The sequence below is a fragment of the Urocitellus parryii genome, chromosome 4 (assembly GCF_045843805.1).
Source record: "Urocitellus parryii isolate mUroPar1 chromosome 4, mUroPar1.hap1, whole genome shotgun sequence".
Classification (NCBI taxonomy): domain Eukaryota; kingdom Metazoa; phylum Chordata; class Mammalia; order Rodentia; family Sciuridae; genus Urocitellus; species Urocitellus parryii.
The window spans coordinates 200,292,374-200,317,278 of NC_135534.1; the positions used below are offsets into that span (position 1 = coordinate 200,292,374).

Sequence of the window (24,905 nt, forward strand, 5' to 3'; positions counted from 1 at the left end):
CACATGGTTCACAGCTAAAGGTAGTTGTTAATTCCATTTCTTATAATGATATAAAATGAGAGAAAGCTTGGAGGATTAGATATTTATCCTGGCATTTATCATATGAATGAAAACCTGGAAACAATCTAAAGATCTAATATAGGGCACAGGGTCAGGCAGACTCATTAGTCCCACTCTTTAGGAGACAAGGTGTGTAGTCAAACAAGCTCAGCTGGGCAGGTGTCATGCCCAGTCCCCATCAGACCCATTGCTACCTGCAAGCGCCTTGACCTAGGACTCAGAGGACAGCCTGCATCTGGGTTGTGAAGATTAACCAGCTGGCAAATGCATAAAATAATCTCCCTCCATATTCTCAGCCACTGGCTGCCACCTCCTAGTAGGGAACAAATGGCAGCCTGCCTGGTAGAAGGAGGCACCTGGGGGTCAGCATGGTCACCCCAGCCTTGCCTTAGTCCTGAGGGGGCAGGCAGTTCTGATCGAAGTGTTGTATTTCCAAGCTGGCTCTTGGCTCTAAGCATCAAGTTGAATGGGAAATTCCCTGGAATATGGAAAAGCTAAAAGGGAAAAATTTGGGGCCTGGAAGCAGGTCGGTTCCAGCAGGAAACCACCTAGGCCCACCCTTAACGGGCGGGGACCTGTGAGCCTCCCTCACCACCACGGCAGCCACTTTCTCACTAGTCAGAGTGGCACACAGGCATAATTAGGTTGTGAACAAAAACCCTGGCTGGTGGTGAAGAAAGGATGTATCTTATTCTGGCCCGGAGACCTTAGACAAGTTTTGGAAAGTTTCTCCCTGAGCCTCAGTTTCTCTATCTGCTAAGTGGGAAAGCCACCACCTGCCTTTTGTAATCTTGAGGATGTTTAGTAAATGTTAGGTCTTCCTCCTTCCCCAGGTAGAAACACTCAGGTGCCCGTGGACACTGCTGTGTGGAAGAAGGAGGGCTGAGGGGCTCCAGGGAAGCCAAGGGGAGGTGTGGTGAGGTGGGTGAGTCATCTTAGGACATGAAGCTATCCCTTTGGAGGAAAACCAGACTACAAATGGAAAAGCCAAGAGGGAATAACTTGGGGCCTGGAAGCCTGTCCCAATGAGGGCAGCAGAGTACAACAGAGAATGAAACAGACCAGGACCCTGAATCCTGGCCCTGCCACCTTCTAACAGGGGAACCCTGGGAACACTGTCAAATGCATTTTCTGAGCCCGAGCTCCCACTCTGTGGAAGGGGAAATGGCCAGCCTCAGAGAGCCTAGGACTTTGAGGGACTCCAGGGCACTTTGTGCTGACTGGCATCTAACCCAGACCTCTCCTGCCAGTTGAGAACACCCCATCCGCCATGCTCTGAATAATAATAGAAGCTAATATTTCTTGAAGGAAAAGATTAACTACATGTTAATCAGCTAAAGGTAACTGAAAAACAGAGGGAATGTTTCCCCAGAAATCTTTTGGAAGTATCCTTCCAAATGCTAATAAATGGCCTCATGGGGCTCAGAAGGGCTCAGAAACCTATTCTTGATTCAGAAAGAACATTTTTAAAAAATATTTTTTTAGTTGTAGCTGGACACAATATCTTTATTCATTTTTATGTGGTGCTGAGGATTGAACCCAGTGCCTCACACATGTGAGGTGGGCGCTCTACCACTGAGCTATAGCCCCAGTACCAGAAAGAACTTTTGATGGAGGAAAATATCATTTTGGGCAAATGCAGGTCAACAGAAGAGTCACCATGTGAACTCCCAGTTAAGGCCTCCTTTTAAAAGTGCTATGCAGCCTGCATGTAGCATATTGTCAGAGATATTTTTTGAATGAATGGACACACGAATGCATAGATGGAGTGGCCAGAGAGCTGCAGGACACTGTCTGCTGAGTGTCATCGGATCCCAGGATGCTCAGTGGCTGCAGGGGATGCTGTTGTTCTTAATCAGCTCTGTCTTGCTGTCTGAAAAGTTAATTACTGGATGTGGATGTGCCATTGGAAGGGAGGGTTGGGGCAAGAAGTTGGGAGGACTGAATCTCCCCCCTCAGCTTCAAAGATCCCACATCCTCTTGTGCCGCCCCAATTCTCTAAGTTTCTGAGGTGCTTTGATATTCCCAGTGGAGATGAAGACCCAGCATACAAGAAAACCCAGGCCAGATGAAAGGCCAGGCCCCAAGTCCATGTACCCCACACAGAACCAGCCCTGACGAACGCCCATTAGGCTCTGGCTCCTGCCTGCCAGCTTGTCTTCTTGTCTCTCTCCACACAATGCCGACAGATTGGAGGAGTTGGTTTCCTTCCCCCCAGAACAATATTTTATGAGGAGTCTGTTTTATTAAAATATTTTCCGCTGGATGCTTCCTGTGTTTCAAGAAGTTGGTCTTGCCAGCTGGAGCTGATGACAGTTGAGAAAAACACATCCAAGTGCTGTTGTGACATGGCATTTGGAAGTGGAGGAGCACTATGGGGGGGTGGCAGCATGGAAGAGATGCAGGAAAACACCCGGGTGGCACCAGAAATGTCACTGGCAGTATGAGAGCACAGCCTCCCCTTCTCGTTAAGAAAATGTGAAAAGAAACCCTTGCAATGATGTCCCCCAATGTACTGCTCTACCTCCTTATAGGCCCAAACTGCCATGTGGCATGGTCATAGAAGTCCTGTCATTTGTCTTGTATCACTGTTAGTTTGCCAGTCCCCAAGTCAGCTCCCACTGGTTCATTTCAACCCCAGATACTTCCCAAGAAGAAATCCAATATGGGGCACATTGTGAAAGGAAACGAAAATCAATTTGGACACAGCGCAGGTGATATTGAGGGAAACGGCATCAATGCTGGCTCTGTGGTGCACGCTAGAGTCATCTCTTCTCACTGGGTTTGGGAGAGCAACAGCATAAATAAATGTGGTTGGGAAGTCCAACCTGTAACCGGGTAGGAAAATATCATTTTGGGCAAATGCAGGGAACTGGTCACAAAATGGGTGATGCTTTTCCACAGATGTGGAGTGTGGTTGGTCTGGGATGTTTTATGCAACATAAGGATAGCCTGGGTTACACTATCCACAGGCCCATAACCTGTGTCCCAACACAGTGTCTAAAACATTTAGTTTGGTTTTTAAGAGATGACTTTAAGGATAAGTAGTTAGTTTCATCCCTCTCAGAAATCTTTAGGGCCTGAGGAACTCTAGAGCTATGCAGCATTCTCTCCACGAGGGGGCAATCACAGCCCACAGCCAGAGCCAGACTCCACATTCCCACCAGCCTATTGTGCAGAGGATAAGTTAAATCTACACCCAACTTTGAGAGACCTCTCCCGGAAATTTCACACAACCAAGCATCTACATACATGCATGTGTGCATGCACATGCACACACACACACATATACACTCTCTCATCCCTGAGCTCTGGCTATCCAGGTAGGTTGGTTTTATAAAGACATGGGAGTCTCAAGTGGTATCTGATTATAAACCCAGGGAATTCTGGGAAAGGAAGTGCCCCGTAACCTGGTTTAGGCCACAGCTTGACATTTCAGAATTGTTTTTTTCTTTTGGTTTCAAATAGGGCCAGGACCTGGCATCTCCCTAACTTCTTTCCCTGAGAATTTTTCTGCAAGCAGACCAGACAGGAGGATCATTCCCCTTCTCACTCAAAGGCCTAAATTTTCTGATTTCTCCAATCCCAGGTCAAGATGAGATCATGCTCTTCCTAAAGACACTGCAGGAAGCTGGTGTAGAGCCGCTAAGGTGGTTGGGCAAAGCCCATGGGTTGTGAACCCTGTGGACAAAGGGAAGCAACATCTTCTCTAGAAAGCTCTGGAGTCAGGTTATCTGGAGCTTCTGGCTTTGACCTAATTTAGGTAACTCAGCCTCTGGCCGTGGCTTGTATCCTGCCTCACTTGTTCACCAGGTAACCCAAGCCAGCCTTGGGTTGTGGTCTGAAGGGAGGTGGTGAGGAAAAGCCATGACATCTTAATACTGTGGCCCAGGGGAGCAAAGGGGCCTGGTGAGGTGGAGCAGCAAGTGAGGAAGACTTGCAAACAAATTTGAGCCACAGAGATCTTCAGCACCACCATGTCTGAGGGCATGGCCTTGTTAAACAGTTGGCCTTGCTACCTAGGTTGTTGAACTTTACCTGTGGACCTGACATCTTCTGCGTATAATTCTAGACCTTCTTTGGAGCTTAGTGCCCTTTGGGTCTCACTCACCCAGCCCAGGTGCTTGGTTCCCTGGCCTTTGGGGTCTCTCACTGATCCAACTGAAAGCAGCAGAAGGAACCAACTGAAGCTAACACTAAAGGCCCAGCCCTGCTTCTCATAGACCTCTTGGAGAAACAACTGCTTGGAGCACCAGCGAAGCCTCTCAGAGGCCAGGGTGGCACTCTTGGGCACCCAAAGCACTGCTCTAACTGGGTTCTTGCAGACAGGAGTAGGAAAGCCATGGTACTTACTGCTCAGGGCTTGAGACAGATGTCCGCCGGCCTTCCACGGCAATGTTGCTCTTTGGTCTCTTGACAACATGTGGACGGGGTGGGCGCACCTAGGAGGGGCACAGGAAAAGCCCAAGAAATAAGTTGGGAAAGCCACACAGGGACATTCTGAAGATTTGTGTAGGTATTTTTAAGGTACAGGCTATAAAAGTCCCACAGTGTCAAGTGCAGCAGATAGATTCATTTGGAAAGGTTCTCCTTATCTACAAGACGGGAACAGTTCCACTAGCCTCCTTGCAGGGCTGCAGTGAGGGTACATCAATGAGATGATGTACATAAGGGACCCAGCAATGAGGCCCTCATCCTTGATAAATCTCTTGCCCTCCTGTTACCCGGAAACCAGTGTGTAAGCAGAGATGTTTCATCAGACTTGTTTCTGGGGAATACATGTGTATTTTGTTCATTTTACAACTAAATTACAGGATGCTTCTTTTCTTCTCTCTATGGGAGAGACAATTAAAGACATCCTTTTGCTTCCCAGGGCACCCCTGTACCAGCCCTCCAGTGGGGCTCAGCTGAGGTATGGCCACCCTCACAGCACAGATCTGACCCAAGGGTGATGGGGGTGTACTGGGGAGTGGACAGATTCTCAAGCCTATAGGTTCCACTGAAGTGACAAGCTAGGGTATCCTGACCTGCCATCTCTGAAAGCCAAGATGAGCATCCATGGATAAAGATGCTCCTCTCAAAAACAAACAAACAAGGATGCTTCTTTCCCCCACCAGAGCGTGTGGTAGGGGTCAGGCTGAGAGTTTGTAGGTTTTCTCAAAAGAAGACTCATTTAGTCCAATAAACTTTACATGGCTATACATTTGGAACCACCATCTCTGACCATTTCCAATGTCAGAGAGAAAGGGAGAGAACCAAGCTAAGAAAGTGAATTTCACTACCAATAAAGCCAAGTACTGTGGCTGGGCAGGGGGCTTGCTTTCCCTGTAGACACGATGCCACAAGTGCCAAATTCCACTGACAACAGAGAAGGAGAATTTGTGCACACTCCTCTTCCTGCTTGCCCTTTTACCTGAACACCCCTACTCTCAACAATTTGTGGGTGACACAGAACAATGGCTAAGGAACAAGATTACAGAAGTTAGCTGCATACAAGATGAATCTTAACAGAGTCTCATCAAGCCCTCACATCTGTGCATGTATCATCTAACGAAAGTTTTTCCTGCGAGATGGTCAATCTGATCTCAGCTTTGTTTGGCAAATCAGAGATGTGGTAAAAACCAAATGTGTTCCACCAAACATGCTCTGTTTCCTTCCGCGGGGCTGCTGTGAAGACTCAAGAATGGGGGAGAGTGCAGGCTCCATAAATGCTAGTCCTGCTTCGCTGTGACCTCTATATTCCCTTCTTATCAATAACAAAAGAAATAAGGAGAGGTGCCTCTGAATTAGAGGATGAAATTTAGGATTATCTTTCCTTCCTAGCATCCTGCATAGTGCTTGGAATGCAGTGGAAGCTCAATGAGATTTTTAGAAACACATGAAGGTTGGCGCTTCGAATCTAAGAGGCACATAATACTGTCACTATTATTGTTATCAGAATAGTGCCTGTAGATGTTCAGTCAACATGTGCTGAATAAATGAATGGGTATACCCACCCTGCATTCTAACTCTGAGCTGGTTTCCCTGGCCAGACTCCCCTGGCAGCTTTAAACAGGGTTCCTGGCTGGAAGAATGCCCCAGACCTCCCCTGACAAAGGCAGGACTGCAGCTGGGGTGGAGGAGCTGCTCTGCCCCTTCCCTGGGGGTCCTGGGGCACCGGGTTCAGGAAAGGTCAGACATTAAGGCCTGTCGGCGCATCCTGCACAGGGCTGCTCCTTGCTATAATAAAGGCGGGTTAAGAATGTGAACTTGTGGCTGAAATGGGGGGATTAAGTTTGTGGCAACTTCAACTGAACTTGCAACGTGGTGAAACATGGGGAAAAAGAACAACAGAGCTAATTAGACGAGCTGAGCTGTCAGAGTGCTGCTGAATGGCTCAGCGCCAACAAACAAAAGGAATGGGTTGGCAATCAGCAGGATCGATGGAGGAGACTGCTTCATTAGGGATGATAAAACAGACGGGGGTGGGGGAGGGAGAGAAAGACACAACGGACCAGAGACAGTCACCCTGGTGGTTACAACCCAACCGGAGCCACACACACACCTAACTGGTGTGGACAAAGCCACACACAAAATTATCCTCACACCCACCCAGATACACAGAAGCTTCAGGACTCCAACATAAACACAATCTCATAGACACACACCGAGGCATGCACAAGGGGTGAAGGCCCACAGAGGAATCAAGTGCGCGCGCACACGCATGCACACACACACACACACACACACACACGCAGCGGCCGACCACGACCAGGCAAGGAAACACACAGACAAAATGGTTTAATTAAGCCTGAATCACAAGACGATGCAGACAACTCCCGTCATATTTCAGCAACTGCATACCTCTTCTTGGAGTGCTTAGGAAGGGTGGGGGCTGGGAAAGAGGAGAAAACCACACGCACACACTAGCACACACTACAGGGCGGCCCCACTACTGCCGGGATCCCAGCGGCGCCAGGGGAGAAAATGCTAAACAGGGATTTCCAGCATGGTTCAAGGGGGACTGGAGGGGAAAGTTGGGAAGCTCGCCAAATTCCCCACTGGATTTAAAACCTGAGAAATCTAAGTCGGCAGGGTTAAATGTGTATTGAATACAAAAGCACCAAGTATATTTGATTTTAATGGTGAGCAAGAAATAATAAATACAGAGCTTATAAAGTGCTTTGCATGTGGGCCGACCATAGCCTGTCTCTGCCCGGAGAGCGAGGCCACTGCCCTTGGTCCACTAGCTACATGCACCATTTTTTTTTCCTGCTCTTTGTTTTTTCTTCTTTTTAAGAAGCAACCCATATCCTGTGGTCACAGCTGAACTCCAGCTACAGGTGGTGGGCCACAAAGCACCTGCCAGAAATTTCGGATGAGGGCTAGCCCCCCATGTTCCCACCACCCGGGCCAGCAGCTGCACTTCTGCTGGGGATGTTTACAACTAAGCGATACCACAAAGCCTGGCTGGGGCCAATGGCTCCCAACTTGGGGGTTTCAAGCCACCTTCTTCAAGGCCCTTGAAGTGTTCCATACTCCAGGTCTCCCCAGTTCCCACCTACTGGGTAATGGTGTCCTCTGGAAATTTGCACAAATGCATTGAGGGTGAACAGTTCCCACAACCTGGAATCTTGGAGCCCAGAAAGCATGGACCTTATCTATGACTCTCAGTGGCCTTGGTAGGCATTAAGTTTTTTTTTTTTTCCTTTATTTATTTTTATGTGGTGCAGAGGATCGAATCCAGGGTCTCACACATGCTAAGCGAGCACTCTACTGCTGAGCTACAACCCCAGCCTCTAGGCATTAAGTTTTTGGGGATGGATATGCCACTTGATGCAGGCAATGTGTTAGGAACCCTTAGTATATGACCTCATAACCCTCACCACGTGGGCATGATAAACTCACTTTATAGATCATCCAACCAAAGCTTCGAGCAGGTAGGGTCTTGTCTAAGGTCACACAGTCAGGAAGTAGCCATGCTGTGCTTCAAGTGAGGGTGGGCCTCTCTGACTTCTAGGGGGAGCTGCTCCCCCTAGGCCCCTGCTTCCTGAGCATACCAGGACCCAGGGCAGGGATGGCCTGAGTGCCAGGCTTGGTGCCTCTCTCAGTAAGCCAGGGGCAGAGGTAGTTGCCACTCAGGCTTCTCTATTCTCTAAGACCTCAGTTACCAGTAGAGATGGCCAGGCACCCCATTATCTGGGCAAGTCTCCATACTGGTGAGATGACACAGAGTCCATGACAGCTGTCTCCAATGTTTGAGTTTTTCCAGAGGCAGCACTTCTGCCCTGAGTCATACTGATTCTCTGCCTGCCTTGGAGCCGAGGCCTCTAGGGATTCTGAGAGCCACCCATGGCTGACTTTGGCTTCAGGGGAGGCTGTCAAGAGGGGAACAGAAGAGGCCAGTCTGGCTTCAAATGCCAGTATGGCCTCTTATCATCTCTGTGGTCTTGGCTACAAATTGGGGAAATGGCATGTGCCTCCTGTGGGCTGTAATAAGGACAGACGAGACACAAAAAATGCAAATGCCTAGCGTAGTTCTAGGCACAATAAAGGGCACCCTATCAAGGTAAGTTCCCCTCACCTCTGTATCGGCCAGGACATAACGCTGCCCTAAGATCCCACAGGAAGCCCAGCTAGTTATTGATTTTCTTTTTTCTTAGTTGAAAGCCCTGCCTCTGTACTTTATAGTTAAGTCCATTTTGGTTACTGTGGATATGGAGGTTCTAGTGAGTTTGGGATGCTGAAAAGATCATGGGTTCTAGGGCTTGGTGACCCTTGCAAAGGACTTAGTTAGGTTGTTTAGCATCTGTTTTCTAATCTCTAAAATGGGTGGTGACAACACCTACTTCACAGAGTTACTATGAGGCTCAACCAGGATGAGGTACCTAAAAATGATTTGCTGGCTGTAAAATCCTGGACTTTTCAAAACTAGGTCATTCCTGGTCCAGTGTGGTGGGGCACACCTGTCTCCCAGGAGTCTGAGACAGGAGGATCATAGGTTCCAGGTCAGCCTGGGCAACTCAGTGAGACCCAGGCACAAAATAAAAAATAAAAAGGGCTGTGGATGTAGCTCAATGGTAGAGTACCCCTGGATTCAATCCCTATAAACCCTTCCTCCCAAAAAAAGAAGTTGTAGGATGTACCATTCTGTGCCAGGCCCTGTGCAGGATGCTCTACAAATGTTATCCACATTCATTCTCACAGAGAACTTTTATGAATAAGGGCCTCTTACAGAGAGAAGTGAGGCTCAGAGACCTTCAGTTCTTGCCCAAAGCCACACAGCTTCAGCATCCCAGCCTGATTATGCTACAGTCCAAATGTATGTTGTTAATGACTGTACTGAAATGCTCAGTAAATTGCACAGGTTTGTTCCAGAAGGGGCTTCCTGTCCCTGATAGTGGGTCTTCTTGTTGCTTGTGGTTTTTTTTTCCAATGACAATTAACAGAAACATTCTAGCCCCTTGGCAGAAGTGCTGATTGGGGTTTGGCCTAATCATGGTTTGATGGGGGCACAAGATGGATCCATCATCCTTCATGGCCAGAACTGTAGACTCACGACTATTATATATAAAGATGTCTAAATTCCATTCCTCCACCCCACCCACTAACTCCCACACACACTGAGGAAAGGGAGGAAACAGCACCAGAGAACATCTCCTACCCACCCAGAAAGCCACTACTCAGTGAATGCTGGGTGTGCACGCCAAGAATTCTAAAAAGACGAATGGTTCAGCCTGGTCATCTGTACGACCTGGCCTCTGTGCCCTCAGAGGATGGATCTAGACATGTGCATTGAAAGGGTGGGAGGGGCTGGGCTCCCAGTTCGTGGCATACTTTAATTGCAACCAACCCCTTGTGCCTGGCCATGGAGTGGGGGCTGCCTGGACAACAGCCTGGGAAACTCTTCCCATGGTAAACTCTTCCCACCAAATGGTCCTGACAGCTTTCCACCTTATGGCACCTGTTAGCTATGGTGTTGCAGTGCGGACAAAGCCTGAAACTATAAGGGAAAACAACCCAGTGTGTTCAACACGTGACCCACACTATATATCATCTCATGACATTTTTCTTTAACACACGCAGATGGGCCTCTCTCCCCTCCTGCCTGTTCCCAGGTATTGGTGGGCTTGTCACGCTTTGTCTTGCTCTTCCCCACTTACTCGGCACTTGTCATGGGAAGGCAGCTCTCCATGAGGCCTGGCAGGGGAGCAGTACCTATCTCCATCCGAGCGTGCTCCATTCTCTGGCTGTAGCCTCCTCCCCAGGGGAGGGACATCAGATGCTGGCACAAATGAGACCCCTGCTGCTAGACTTTTGGCTTCCTTTGTGAGGAAGAAGCATCTGGAGCAGGGTTTAAAGCTCATTGGCTAGAAACAGGCCTTGCCCTGTGCCATTTGCTCAAATGATGCACACAGCACCCCGCTACCTATAGCTCCGACCTGGAAGTCGCTGAACTGATTCAGAAAAAGGAGAGAGAAGCCCAGAAAATGCGAGTTCAGATTCATGCCACACAGCAAAGGAAGCTGAAAAAACCCGATTCCCGGTTTCCTTTTGCCAGGCAGGAGAGTCCGCACTCCCGGTTTAGTCAGGTGGGGAGGCTCAGGCAGTGTTAGGTGGGGAGGGCACAACACCGGCTACTCACGGGCCTCGAGCGCTGTATCTTGGGAGGCGGTGGTCGAGTGGGATGGAGTCTTTGTGGCTGTATTAAAGTGGAAACTTAAAACATCAGTACACACCGAGATAGGCTGACGCACTTTACACACGACCTGGGGAAAGTGTCCAGTCACTTGAGACAGAGCTAGAGGGCCATCACGATGCCTCTTGCCCCTCACCCCCACTGTCTATTTTCTGAAGCTATCTCCTCTGCTGACTCTTTAGTTCTGGACTTGTCTCTGCTCTGGATTACTGTGGTCATCTTCTAACAGGGCCCCTTGCTCTGATTTCCAGTTTAGGTTGTGGTGGTGGTGGGGACCTTCTAAACTGCCATATGATCATGTCACACCCAGTTTCAAAACCTCAGTGCCTCTCCTGTACTTGAATGACAGCTCAAGGCCCTGGGCCAGCAAGACTTGCTGCTATGCTCTATATCATAGAACTTCCCCAACCTTTACCTGCCCACCCTAAGTAGACCCTCAAGTAGTACTGGGCTCTCATGCCTCCTTCCAGCCTGCCCCTTGGGTGTGACAACCTACCCTGTCCTGATTGGTCTGGTGAACACAAACTTGTCTTTCAAGACTCTGCCTCGGGCTGAGGATGTGGCTTTAGCGGTAGCATGCTCACTTGGCATGCATGGGGCGCTGGGTTTGATCCTCAGCACCACATAAAAATTAAATAAAGATGTTGTGTCCACCGAAAACTAAAAAAAAAAAAAAATAATAATAATTAAAAAATTTTCTCTCTCTCTCAAAAAAAAAAAAAAAAAAAAGACTCTGCCTGGACCAGGTCGTATCTCCAGGACTCCCACTGCCCTGTGCTTCCTGCTATTTGGGACTTACTGTGAAGGTTCTCACCCCCTACATTCACACTCTTTTTTAAACATAGGGATTTGTCCCTGTGCCTGTAGGAGGTTGTATGAGATGTGGGGAAGAAATACTTGCTCAATAATTGCTTGATGGATAAACACAATTTGCATAAAATGCTTGGCTTTTAAAATCAGGATCTGAATCAAAAGTAATAGAGCCAGGCGTGGTGGCACACACCTGTAATCCCAGTGGCTAAGGAGGCTGAGGCGAGGATTGAGAGTTCAAAGCCAGCCTCAGCAATGGTGAGGCGCTAAGCAACTCAGTGAGACCCTGTCTCTAAATAAAATGCAAAATAAGGCTGTGGATGTGGCTCAGTGTTTGAGTGCCCCTAAATTCAATCCCCAATACCACACACACACAAAAAAAAAGCAAAGCAAAGCAACAGAACACAGACTTCTCGACCCTCAAATCTTTTCATCTTGAAAGCCACACTTTTCAAAAGCCCCTCCCATGATGGATGTGGGAAATGGGTAGGCAGAGTAAGGACAGTAAAAATCTACACAAGGCCAAGACCAGAGACCACCCTCCTCCTCGGCAAACCCTGCTGGTTTCTAGTTGGTCCCTGTCCAGTCCCTCAATCCTCAAAGATGCATCATTTGACAGTGACTAGGCCTGCACGAGCCAACACAGGGGCCATGACCCTGTGTGGTGAGTATGAATGAAATGTGCTGTAAGTGTGCAATACATTGTACTAGATTCCACAGACTTAGTGTGAGAAAACATCAAATTTTTCAATAATTTTTTTTATGGCTGAGTGTGGGGGCACACACCTGTAATCCCAGTGACTTTGGAGGCTGAGGCAGGAGAATCATGAGTTTACGGCCAGCCTCAGCAAGACCCTATCTCAAAATAAAAATCAGAAAAGCCTGGGGAAGCAGCTTGGTGGCAAAGCACTCAAAACACCCTGGGTTTTGTCTTTAGTATTCCCCTCCTCAATACTGATTGCATGTTGAAATGATCATATTTTGAATACACTTGGCTAAATGTATTATTAAAACCAATCTGACCTGTTTCTTTTTCTTTATTTATATATATATATGGTGTAGATGGACACGATGCCTTTGTTTTATTTATTTATTTTTATGTGGTCCTGAGGATCAAACCCAGTGCCTCACACATGCCTCGAGCGCTCTACCACTGAGCCACAATCCCAGTCCCTCTTTTTACCTAAACATCTTTACTAAAACCTTCATTTTCTTTTTTTGAGAGAGAGAGAGAGAGAGAGAGAGAGAGAGAGAGAGAGAGAGAGAATTTTTAATATTTATTTTTTAGTTTTCGGCGGACACAACATCTTTGTTTGTATGTGGTGCTGAGGATCGATACCCATGCTGCATGCATGCCAGGCGAGCGCGCTACCACTTGAGCCACATCCCCAGCCCCGGAATTCATTTTCTGAATTCAACTCCTAGGAGGGCCCATGTCACAGGTGTACCTGGATCCTTGATGTCTAGCACAGGGCCTGCCAGAGTAGCCCCAGAGAAAAGTTGGTGGAGGGACTTGATGGAGGATTGGGATCTCTCATAGCACATGGGGAGTGTGTCTGGATGGAAATACACTGTGGCTTCCCAGTCTGCCATTAGTTGGGAGTGAGGCCCAACCTGGCCCTTTCTTTAGTTGGTGGGTAGGGGATGCTTCCAGACAGATGGGCACAGCTGCCATGTTTCTTTCTCTCCACGGCTTTACAGGTAAAGTGTGGGGCAGAAGGGGACAGGACCCCCAGGTCACTTTGCTCAGAAGGAAGAGGACAGGGATAGAGGAGCTCATCCTTCCACACATGTACAAGATGCCGCCCCCAGGCCAGACTGTCCCCTGCTTCTCTTAGACTTGGCCAGTATGCTTCTGGGTAACTATCTTTTCCAATCCCACTGTTACAATGCTTGACACCTCTGGCCTGGGGTACTTTCATCCCTGCTGAGTGACAGTGTAATAGAGCACTCAGGAGGTAGCCTTTGAGGTCAGGCAGTCTCGGATGGAACCCCAGCTGCCTCACCTATTCTGAGTTACCCTGTGCCCATGATTTGACCACACTGGGCCTTACTGTGATAATCTATGAAGTGCAGGTAAATGGTGGGTGATGGCACCCACCCACTGTTAGAAAGGTTCATTGAGACGATGCAGGTCAGGTTCTTGCAAGGTGCCACCACTAGACTTTAGCAACTGTCACCATTAGCAGGTTTCCTCCCCTCTCCAATGTATCTTCTACACCTGTTTCCAGAGTGAACTTAAAGAAAAAATATGCCCAATCATGCCACTTGCCAGCTTAAGTCACCTTAGTGGAGGGCCACATCTTCCAAGTTGTCTGTTAAGAAACACTGTCCCAGGAGCCATACCGTGTGAAGGGACAATGGGGCTTCCCCAGCCAGACAGGCCTGGGAGGTGCTTTCTGCTGTCTGACTCCTTTTGGAGAGTTATAATGCCTGTTAGCACAGCATGGCTGCCAATTCTTAAAATTGAAAAAAAAAAACAAACCAAACAAAACAACAAAACCCCATTCAAGCCAGGCAAAAACCTTTTAAAAAGTCCTGTATCACAAATTTATTTGAACAGACTATAATGCCCACTAATATCTCCTGGAAAATGAGGCCTGTGTATTCAAAGCCCTACCCACCTACCTCTACAATCTGACATTTGACCTTCCCCACCAATGCACAGCGCACAGATTGTCACTATCGGTTCCTTCACTTCTCTACTCAAGCCAGAGTCTAGAATAGTTCTCAGTACAGCACAGGGGCTCAGCAAACGACTTTTGCTTAAACTTTCTGCAGAAACTCAACAAATGTTACTTTTTTCAGATTTGGTAAGTAACTTATTTCCTGTGATTGTCTGCGGGAAGTGCTGGTTCTTTTGCAATGGAACTTACAAATGGCAACAGGACAGCAGCTTCTTGGCTATGAGCAGCCTAGGAGCTGATGGAGTAAGCTGGGGGGTTACTGACGCCGTGAAGGGTAATGTGGTAAGATGTCCTGGTGCAACTGGATAGATAAAAAACAAACCTAACAAAAGCAATCAAGACAGGAAGCCATTCTGGCTCTATCTGATGTCTGGGGGTTTTTCCTTACAGGCCATCAGCACTGAGGGATCTAGTCACCAGGGTAACAGGGAAAAGGAGATATGTTCACTAATACAAATTCTCTGATGCTGGACGTGGATGCCATCCCAGGGTGGCCACTAGGGGGAGAAAGGTGAACTCCTAGTGTGGGGGGTGTGCATTAAAGACCCCCAAATTGAGGGAAGGAAGGGGATGGCTGCAGTAATTATGAGGGCACCCTGTCATGGGGTGTGTGGATCCTGGGCACCAATGTTGAGGCTGGGGACAGGTAGGCATTTGGAGGATGAGCAGGAATTAGGCCATGAAAGGGGGGGGGGACAGCTTTAGGTTTGAAAGCTAGAATGTGTGCTTTGTGGAGAGTCCCCTTGCTCCCATCAGAGGCCAGGCTTCAGGCTTAGTTTGTTTCTGGGTGACTTTGGCAAATCCCAGGCCTCACAGTCTTCATCTGTGAGCACCATCACAAGGGCCCCACTGTAGGGATGCTGGATATTAGGGTACTTCACAGAGAGTCAGTGGACATGGGGACAGGAGGAAGCCTCTGCCTCCTGGCAGTGAGGGAGTGACAGAGCTGCCTGGCCATGGTGGCTGCAATTTCCTAAATATGCTGGGGTAGATGCCAGTTGGGGACAAAGACAGTGGTGAGAGGAGAGCTGAGAACTCTGGGGAGAATGAGGACAGGCCATGGCAGGGAGTGGTGGTAAGCTGGATGGGAAATGGGAAGAGAAGCCAGGGAAGACCAACTCAGAAAAATACCCTTTTCTAGAAAATAGCCCCAGCACTCAGGAAGCTGCACGCAGGACAAAGTGAATGCAGGCACTGCAGAGTGGGCTGGGACTCTGTGATGTCATCATCACCAGGTAGGCACCCCCCCACATACACACTGCAGCTCCATAGAATACTCTGTACATTTACAGACTATGGCCCACAGCTGGCCCCCCTGCTTCTTCATCTACTTGGCCCCAGTGGCAGAGAGCCTGTTCTTTCTGGTAATGATCCACATAGCACTAGGAACAGAGCAGAGCTCAGGCTTCTTAGAATCTATGCTCTCTCCATCACTGGGGAAGGCAAATCCAGAACAACTTTAATGCAGGAACAGGGCAGTAGAGGTCTGATGCCTTTGCCTAGAAATCGTATCCAGTGCGATTCTCAATACCCTGGACGGATCAAGATATAGTGATGCTGACCACTGTTTCTTTTCTTTCTTTCTTTTTGGTACTGGGGATTGAACCCAGGGGTGTTTTACCACTGAGATACATTCTTAGCCCTTTAAATTTTTTTTTTTTGTAGTTGCAGATGAACAGAATGCCTTTATTTATTTTTATGTGTGCTGAGGATCAAACTCAGTGCCTCACGCATATTGAGGCAAGCTCTCTGCCACTAAGCTACAGCCCCATCCCTCCTTAGCCCTTTCAATGTTTTATTTTGAGACAGGGTCTTGCTAAGTTGCTTAGGGCCTAAGTTGCTGAGGCTGGCCTTGAACTTGCAATATTCCTTCTTCTGCCTCCCGAGTACTGGGATTATAGGCATGCACATTTTACCTGGCTACTGACCACTGCTTCTTACATAAGATCAAAAAGAAGGGGCCTTTGGCAATCTTTGGCTAAGAAGAGTTCAGTTAACTATTTATTTGGCACCTTCTGAGCTGGATGGTGAGGAGGGATGGAGGGTTTGATGGTCAATGAAGAGCACCCCTGTCTCTGAAGGCCACATCTGGGGAAGCAGATTTGCTCTGGCAAGTGGAAGGAGGCCTCCCATGTATGCTGATGGAACAATAACTTAGGGGCCAAGGCCTGGGGATTCAGAGGAGAACAGGACATAGTCTCTTATCCTTAAAGAAGGTAAGAATGTACAGTCTAGTGGGATTTGACCCACGTTGTAGGTGAGACAAAGTATTTGTGGGTTAAAACCCTGAAAAATATATTTTGGGTTGGAAAGATATGGAGAGAGAGAGAGAGAGAGAGAGAGAGAGAGAGAGAGAGAGAGAGACACACACACACACACACACACAGAGATATGGAGAGAGAGACACACACACACACACACAGACAGATATATCTTTCTGGTTCTTCCTTTTCCAGCTGGGCTCAGTATTGGCTCCACCATTTGGGTGAGATGTTTAACCTCTCTCTGTCTCAGTTAACCCTCCTGGGGCAGGAAATGACCTCAAGTCACAAGCACTGCTGTGAGGATGCTCCCAGGCTGCAAGCATGACTGCAGAGGCTCAGCCTGGGATCCTGAGGATGAATTGGAACCATCCAATCCTACATTCCCATTGGACTCACACTTTTCCCCAGAAAAATCCTGTGGATGTGAGGTCCTTGGTTTTCCAAGGGTGTATGCTGTCAGTTAGGTTCTTTTGAAGGACACTGGATTTTAATCTCTTCTGTTTGTATGATGTGTTTTCCTTTCAAACCATTTCTGCTCCTTTTCTTTCTTTTGAGCCTCACATTCTCTGGTGAGGCAAGTTAGAGAAGAATTATTTCCATTATAGAGATAGGAAATAGGAGGCTCAGCGAAGTTATGGGACTAGTATGAGTCACACAGCTAGTAGCCAGAATGAAAACAAATAGGTACTCTGAGTCTATTGTGTTATCCTTGTCAATTAAAATTCCCAAAGTTTTCTGGAATCCTTTATAGCATGATTTTCTAATCCTTGTCCCTTCTGTTATTAGGGATCTGTGCCTTAGAGAAAAGACTATTAGAAGGGATCAATGTCTTCCCTTTCTTTCCTCATTTGAGCATCTCTTTCTGGTATTTCTCAAAAGAGGCAGATGATTCATTTGTTTATTCAATACATAGTGGATTGCACTCTGTACCAGGCACAGGGGCCCACAGGGGAACAAAACTTGGAGAGGTCACAATGCAAGCGGGATACAGGGATGCCAAGGTCTGTGGAAACGTAAAGAAAGGGTCCTTTTACTGGATGGGGTGGTGAGGAGCCCAGGTGCAGGGTACAGGGGGGCCACAGTATTCTAGCAAGAGTAGAATGAGATTGGCTATGAGGATGGGACAGGCCAGGACCTGGGAAGGGTTGATAGGCGCCAGATAAGAGGACCATGACTGTCTAGCTCTGTGGGAGAAATATAATCAGGGACACAATAAGAGGAAGCTTGGTGGATTATTAGATGGATGGGTGGATGGGTGGGCTGACAGACAATCCCCTCCAGTCACAGACTTGTCCAGGCCTCCATATTGCCAACTTTAAGCCCTGACCACATGACTGTGGGGAAACATGAATATGAGAAGGCAAGCCTGAAGGTGTGATTGACATGGAGGTCCCAGAGAAGAGAGGAACCCTTTGGCCTTTGCCAGTCTTGGCCTGGCCCTCTGCGTTTTTATCTGTCAGCCATGTGGGCCAGGTGAGTATGCTCGTTGGATATGAAACCCACATTTATGAGGACAGCATCTGATTTGCAGTTAATTTGTTGATGCAGCAAAACACATTGTTTCCAAAAGGTCAGGAGGGGAAGTCATGTTGGAATATCAACTTAATTACCTGGGCGGCATGGATGAGCGGGCGCCCCACATGGGGCTGTGGGGTGGGAAATGCTCAACTGCCAGGCGCTGACTTGGGGGCAGAGAATGCAGCATGCATGGGAGCGGGGGGGGGGGGGTTGTCCACGGCACCAGGAAGCCAGCCAGCCAGCCTGTATCGTGGGCACAGCCAAGGCACCTCCTACCTGCATGGCACATTCACTAGCTCAGGGAATTCTCTATAGGGAACGAGGGCTGCCACCCCATGTTATAGATGAAGAAAGGCAAAGCCTTGCCCAGGGTCACAAAGATGACAGGACTTTGGAGGATGGTCTATGAGCTCAGTTCAAATTAATGACAGCTGGGGCTGAGGTTGTGGCTCAGTGGTAGCGCACTTGCCTAACATGTGTGAGGCCCTGGATTCGATCCTCAGCACCACATAAAAATAAATAAATATTGTGTCCATCTAAAACTAAAACAAAATTTAAAAAATTACAGCTGGGGCAAGGGATCCAGGAGCAGTGCCTATTTAGGAATGGGTACATGGCTTCACTCCATTGTCAATGGAGGACATCCCTGGAACTATCCTATCCCTTCAACCTCTCTACAAGGTCAGAATCAGAACCCCCATTTCACTGCCGGGAAAGTAAGGCCACACAGAAAGTGAAATGTCAGAGTTGGTGGGGACAGGTCAGATCCCACCAAGTAGAGACAGGGAGGTTGAAGAGGACAGATGCTGGAGGCCACCAGGCTCATGCAGGTTTGCTGAAGGCTGGGGCCTGTGCATGCCAAGCTGGGGTGGGCTGGAGAAGGGAGGCAATCTTCCCTGAGAGGTATGTTCTTTCCTGAGGGCCAAAAAAGTGGGATATGCCCAATGGGGCTGGTATGCAAGACAGCTGGCTTCTAAGACTGGTCCCAAAGCACACCTTGATTTGTGTCTGAACTGTGATCTGAATTACTCCTTTCCCACCAGATCTCACCTGGCCCTAAAGAAGGAGGCCCTGGTGGGGAAACTGGATAGGAGTTGGAGTTTCTCTGTTCGTTCTGGGGATGTGCATCAACCAGATAAGCTGCTGGGAATGGAGAGGGTGAAAGAAAATTCACAATTAAGCTCTGTTGCTGTTTAACGAGGGAAGAGTTCACCTGGTTAATTTTCCTGGCTAGTAGCCACATCAATGCTCTGACCTGTGTGTGAAAGGGACCCAGTTGGGAGGGGAAGATGATGCTTGCTGCAGCTTTACAAAGGGCCTGTGGGCTGGGAGCAAGGCTCCTCTACTCTTTGGGACTGGAAATCTGCTATTATGCAAGGTATGGAAATAAAAGAGAGCTACTTTTGATATGCCTCTAAAAGAGAGTGCATTGAAGTGATATTTTTGTGGAGTGTTTCCTTTGAAATGCCCAACCGGCTCTCAGGCACGGCTCTGCCTGTCCCCCAACTCCTGTCATTATTTCCAGTCCTCCTCATCCAGCCTCAACTGAGGGGATCCTGCTTGTTGGGGAGGATCAAATGCTTGCCTCTGCTTCAGAGTTGCAGTGAAGATGGCGGGAGCAGACTGGGGCCTGCTATTTATGGCATGTGTTCTGGGCCTGAGCTGCTCAACAGGACACCCAGAGGGAGCTGGGGACCCTTGGCCCCAGAGCATTTGCAGAGGTAATGAGCTATCATCCAGGGGGATGCTGCATGGGAGGGACTTTGACATCACGACTGAGGATGAAGTGTCCATCTAGTGAGCACCCACTCACTTGGCAACATGAAAGGGCTTTATCATGGGACAGGAAGGAGTCTGCATGCTGGAGCCTCCTTAATAGGCCAAGTGGTACTCAGAAGACTCTAGTTGCTCCTGACAACTTAGGGGCATAGGCTCTGTTGTGATCCCATTCCACAGACGGGGAAATGGAAGCTTTTTGCCCACATTCATACTTGCAATCTCTAGTTGTCACAATTCCAATTAACTTTTCCATGTGCCTCACAACTTGCTGTCCTGAGGTGCCACCTGCAAGGGGACTGAGAAGTATTCAGGATTGAAGGTGGCCCTGGGAGAATAGTGCAGCACCTGCCACCAGGGCCAGGCAAGTTGTTGTCTCTGGAGAGGGCATGCTCAGGACTCGGTGCCTGCCTCTCCCTCAATGAGGAGCCTTGCCAGGCCATTCACTCCACAGGGCCCAGCACCCTCTTTGCCATGCGTGAGTGCTGAGCTGAAAGCCGCCTCAGACTGGTCCTGAAGAGCAGCGCATTCTTCCCGATGTTGACAGGAGTAGTATTTTGTAGTGGTGCTGGTTAATTTGTAGTGGCATTTGTGGTTTGAAGCCTTGTCAAGATCCCTGATTACTTCCCGTGCAAGGAGCGCGGCTGACGGGGAAGTTCACATGCTGAACAAAAGCAGCCAGGCAGCTGGGAGGGAAGGCTGCACCACGCCGGGTGACCCTGGCCGCTTGGGGGACAGCGGTGGGGGAAGGAGGAGGGCCAGCATTGGGGGGGGAGGGGAGGGGAGCCCTTTGTTTTTAGTTGGTGCAGGTGCATAGTCTGAATAGGTGGCATCCCAATGGCGGCCAGAGGTCGGGTACCAGATGTGGCCGGTGGCTGGCCAGGGGCAGGGAGCTTTGCTGACATGTGCCATTCTTTGCCCAGATAGAAGCAAGAAGCAGGCGCCTCACTGCTACCTACACTGGGATGGCCATCTGGGATGTCATCAAGGATGCCTGGGTGACATTCTCAGACAGTGGGAACTCATGACTCAGGAGGCTAGAGGAAGGGCTTCCAGAGAAGATCCCTCTCTGATATCAACAGGAGCTACGGTTTCATAGAATTTGCTACAAACTACACTCTGTGCTAGGAGCTCTGCATGTAAGGTCTCTAATCTCAATAACCCCACAAAGAAGTAGAAATCTCCATTTGACAGATGAAGAAACTGAGGCTGTATTGCAGTGGCTTGCCTAGGCTAGGCCTTATAGCTTACAAGTGGCAGAGCCACGATCTGAGTCCAGGTTGTGGATTCATTTATCATGTATCCATGAGCCCTCCCTCCTTCCATGAGAAGCAGCACAAGCAGAAGGCAGATGTTGAAATGCATTCCTTTTAGCCCGAGGGCACCTCTCTGGCCCTGAGTAGGCTTCCCTGTGACATCCTTTGAGCTCTCTGTCCTGACCACAAAGGCAGTTGCATGCATCTCACCAAGCCTGGGTCCCGACTTGGCAAGGGTTTGCTCAGTACATTAAGGGCCAGGGCTAGCTCAGCAAAACCAAGATTCATTTATCATCTCTGGAAAGATGTCCACCCGAAACAGTATGCTACTAGGAAATTAAAATAAAAACTTTCTCCTGATTTTACAGTGGTACAGATAGAATGCCTCATATCTCTGGAAAGAGAACCTGATGATCGCTCCCAGGTCAGGTGGTTCCTGTGGCCTCTACACTGCTCTTCCTGTTGCCAGCAGCCCAGGGGAACTAGTTGCATCCCTGTTCCCTCAGCAGACTGTTCAAAACCAGGCCATGTCTCAATGATCCCCGCACCCCTCCATAAACAGCCCCTTCTTTCCAGCCCTGCAAAGTGCTGCCCTGCCCCTGTGTACCTCTGCCCTTCAACAAATGCATGCTGGTCCTGTAAGCCTGTCCCTGGCTTGCCCACTTGATGGAGTCCTGCTTGTCAAGCCTGCATTCCCTTTCCTGAGAAGTCTCCCCTCTCCTCCTGCTCCCATGAGTAGGGCATTGCTGCCCTTTCTCCCCTAAGGAGGCTAAGGGACCCTGGCCTCTGGCCCAAGGCCTGGCATGTAGTAAGTAAGTGCAAAGAAACACCTGCTCAAGAGCAGAAAGCCAGCATCAAATTCTTAGTCAGGTCATCACCAAGCATCTGAAAAATGCCAGGCAAACCAGCCACTGTCCCCATCACTCAGGTTATTTTGTCCACAAGACTGGCAACATTTCTGGTTTCCTTCTGATCAGGAAAAACTCTCAACCTGGAGGTACCCTAGTCGTACAGGCTGAGCCCCAGGGCCATCCCTAAAAGCAAGAGACTTTTTGAGTGGAATGCAAATGTTGAAGCGATGGGAAGCTTAGATGTGAAATATCCCAAAATTTCCCCAGTGTGTCTGTTAAAGAAAGACAGTCAGGTTCACTAGACAGAGGAGTGGTTGTTTTTTCTTCCCTCAGAACAAATGGATGGAGAACCTGGTTTAAAATTCCTGGACCCTGGAATACATTTCTATCTGTGTCAAAGTCTACTATCCAGCGCCTCAGCAGAGTTTAAAATCCTAGCTAATAGGTTAACAACTGTTTTTCTTCAGCTTCAAATGAAGAATATCAGAAGGCTGGGGGAATATGCAGCTCTCCAATTTGTACGGACTGCACACAGCTCCCTGCAATGTGTGTTTGACAGGACTGACATTTTGTACCGCTGTGAGATGGGAAAACGTGTGACATTTTTATTCATGGTGGCGTACGCCCTTGTAATGATCAGCTCTGGTCGATGTGCTTACCGCAGCAGCCCCTGAGCCCTCAGAGAACAAACAGGAACCCAAGGTGCCAGCAGTTCGACTGCCTTATTAAACACCGCCAGGATCCTAACGAAGACCAACTGCTGGAAAATCTCACTGTCAAATCCTCAAGGACATTGTCAGCGCACAGCTAACTGCATATATTTTTCATTTAAAATACTGAAATCCAGCATTGTGCCATCACAACCAAGGGGAGGGGCGCCTGCTCCAGCGGCCATCCTGTCAGCTGCTTCTTCGGAGCTCCAGATGCTGGAGCCAGATGCCCAGTGGGGGTCAGAGCGCAAGGGGGGAAGCAGAGATGGGAAACTGCCTTTCCGAAAACCCAGCCCTACCTTCAGGGTGAACTGCAGAAAGTTATAGGGCTCTGGGAACAGTCACTCAGGAAGTGAACTCACTGGCTCCCCTTGCAAGCCAAAGCAAATCTGCATAATTAGAAAATCCGTCTTCCCCAGCCAGCCATCTTCCGGTAGGTGCAACCTACCACATCCTGCAACTCGGTGCTAATCAGCCTTCTGCTTCGCAGCAGAACTTAAGACATCTGCAGGAACACACGGCCGCGGTAGGTGTCACACATTGGCTGAAAAGCTGTGTGTCAGGTTGCCCACCTGCAATCTCACCACTTGTCTCAATTCAAAGGCCTCAAGGTCAGTGTACAGAAGGACCCCCTCCATTCAGCGGTCATTTCTAATGCTGATGCACACTGATGGATGGAAGCCAATCACTTGGCAGACCCTGGGAGCTTCCCATGATTGTTAAACTAGGTGATTTGGTTATGGCTGCACACTCTAATGTATTGATATATTTATTTTGGAAATATGTATTATTTATACAGCATTTCTATTTCCATACTCCAGCCCTGATGCACCAAGACACTCTCTGCTATTTATTTATGGGATTCTTGGCGTGAAAGGCCTAACAAGCTGCCTATGCTTGGTGTGTGTGGGTTTGCAACAAATCGTAAGTGACTAGCTAAACAACTGGATGGTCTCCACCACCATGGGCACAGGCTTGCATTTTAAGAGGCTGCCTGTAAAGTTGGTTTGGCTGTACATAATTTACTGCTATACATTATTCTTGGACAAAATGACCCGGCATGGTGAAGAGCTGGCAATCTAGGGAGGAGGAGCTACAGTGTCCATAACCTGGGATGGAGGGTGAAGCAAGTTATGGAGATCTTGGCGCTTATAGGACCCAGAGGATGTAAAAAGGTGGGTAGTCAGTAGGAACCCTGGGAAAATGCAGGACAGAGAGCATGAAGGGAGCCACATTCTATTTCCTTGAAGCAGGACATTGATTCACCGCTACACAGGGAGGTGTTTACTGACTTTACACAGCCCTGAGGACCCTCTCTTCACCATGGGCTATATCTCAAGCCTCAGCAGAGCATGTTGGCTGGAGGAGGAGAAATATGGACAGTGTTTTGTCTTGTGCCATTTTATGATGAACTTCAAGAGCTCCTATGGAGGGCGCCCAGCTTCCCCACCATGTGGTCCTTTTGGTCTCCTAAACATCTTCCCCATCTTGCCCTCATTCCCACCCCTGTAAATAATGTCCTTGGTCAGACAAGTTTTTCCTGAAATATAATGGCATCACTAGTGACCTCTCTCAACTACTCCCATCTCTTCCCACAGTGTCCCAGAATAAATATCCCTGTTGCCATCCTCTTGAATATAACCCCACCCTGGCTTCTAGTCACCCACAGGGTAAGATTCAATCTCCCTTAAGGCCTAGTCACTGCCTCCTCTGTAGTGTTGCTCCTGGCCTGTATCTGCTGGCCTCAGTCTCTATGCTGGCCCCATTTACCCTGAAAAGTCACTCCTCTCCTCCGCATATGACAATCTTCACCTGGAATGTCCAATGCCCTCTGGCTTCACTTGATACACAACCCATCTTTCAAGAGCCAACTAAAATGTTACCTGTTGAGGCCTCCTCAGCACCTACTCTGAACAGCACACTCATGTTCATTAGCATTTCTCTTTCCACATGTTTGTTAGTTGTCTCTCCCAGACAATGAGTGCCATGAAGGCAGGGACAGGTCTCATTTCCCTGTGACTATGAGGCCTTGGCACCTGGCATACCTTGTTGTGTATTGACTGAGAGAAGGAAGGAATTCATGAGGCCACAGAAGAGTAACTCAGGGTTGTGCCTGGCCAGGGAATCCAAGACTTCAAGTTTCTAATCACAGATGGGAGGAATGCAAGGGAAGAAGAATTCTTGCTAGTTACCAAGGTCAGGACAATGAAGGTGTTTAGTAGACAGTTATGGGCAAGCAAGCACTTCTGTCTCTCCCTCTCTGTCTCTGCAGAAAGAAAAATCCTCACATCTGCG

At 48.6% G+C, this 24,905-nt stretch overlaps 1 protein-coding gene across 8 annotated transcripts in view; it reads right to left on the reverse strand.

Annotated features, from left to right (window-relative positions):
- Dennd1a (DENN domain containing 1A) overlaps window positions 1-24,905 on the reverse strand; it is a 523,854-nt gene that overhangs the window by 15,328 nt on the left and 483,621 nt on the right. For 6 of the 8 annotated variants that reach the window (XM_026386221.2, XM_026386224.2, XM_026386219.2 and 3 more), the window contains 2 exons: window positions 10,685-10,741; window positions 4,414-4,502 (listed from right to left, as the gene is read on the reverse strand). In XM_026386221.2, the coding sequence (XP_026242006.1) occupies window positions 4,414-4,502; window positions 10,685-10,741 (146 nt within the window). The remainder of the gene's footprint in view (window positions 1-4,413; window positions 4,503-10,684; window positions 10,742-24,905) is intronic. The other 2 variants (XM_026386225.2, XM_026386220.2) reach the window with 1 other exon arrangement.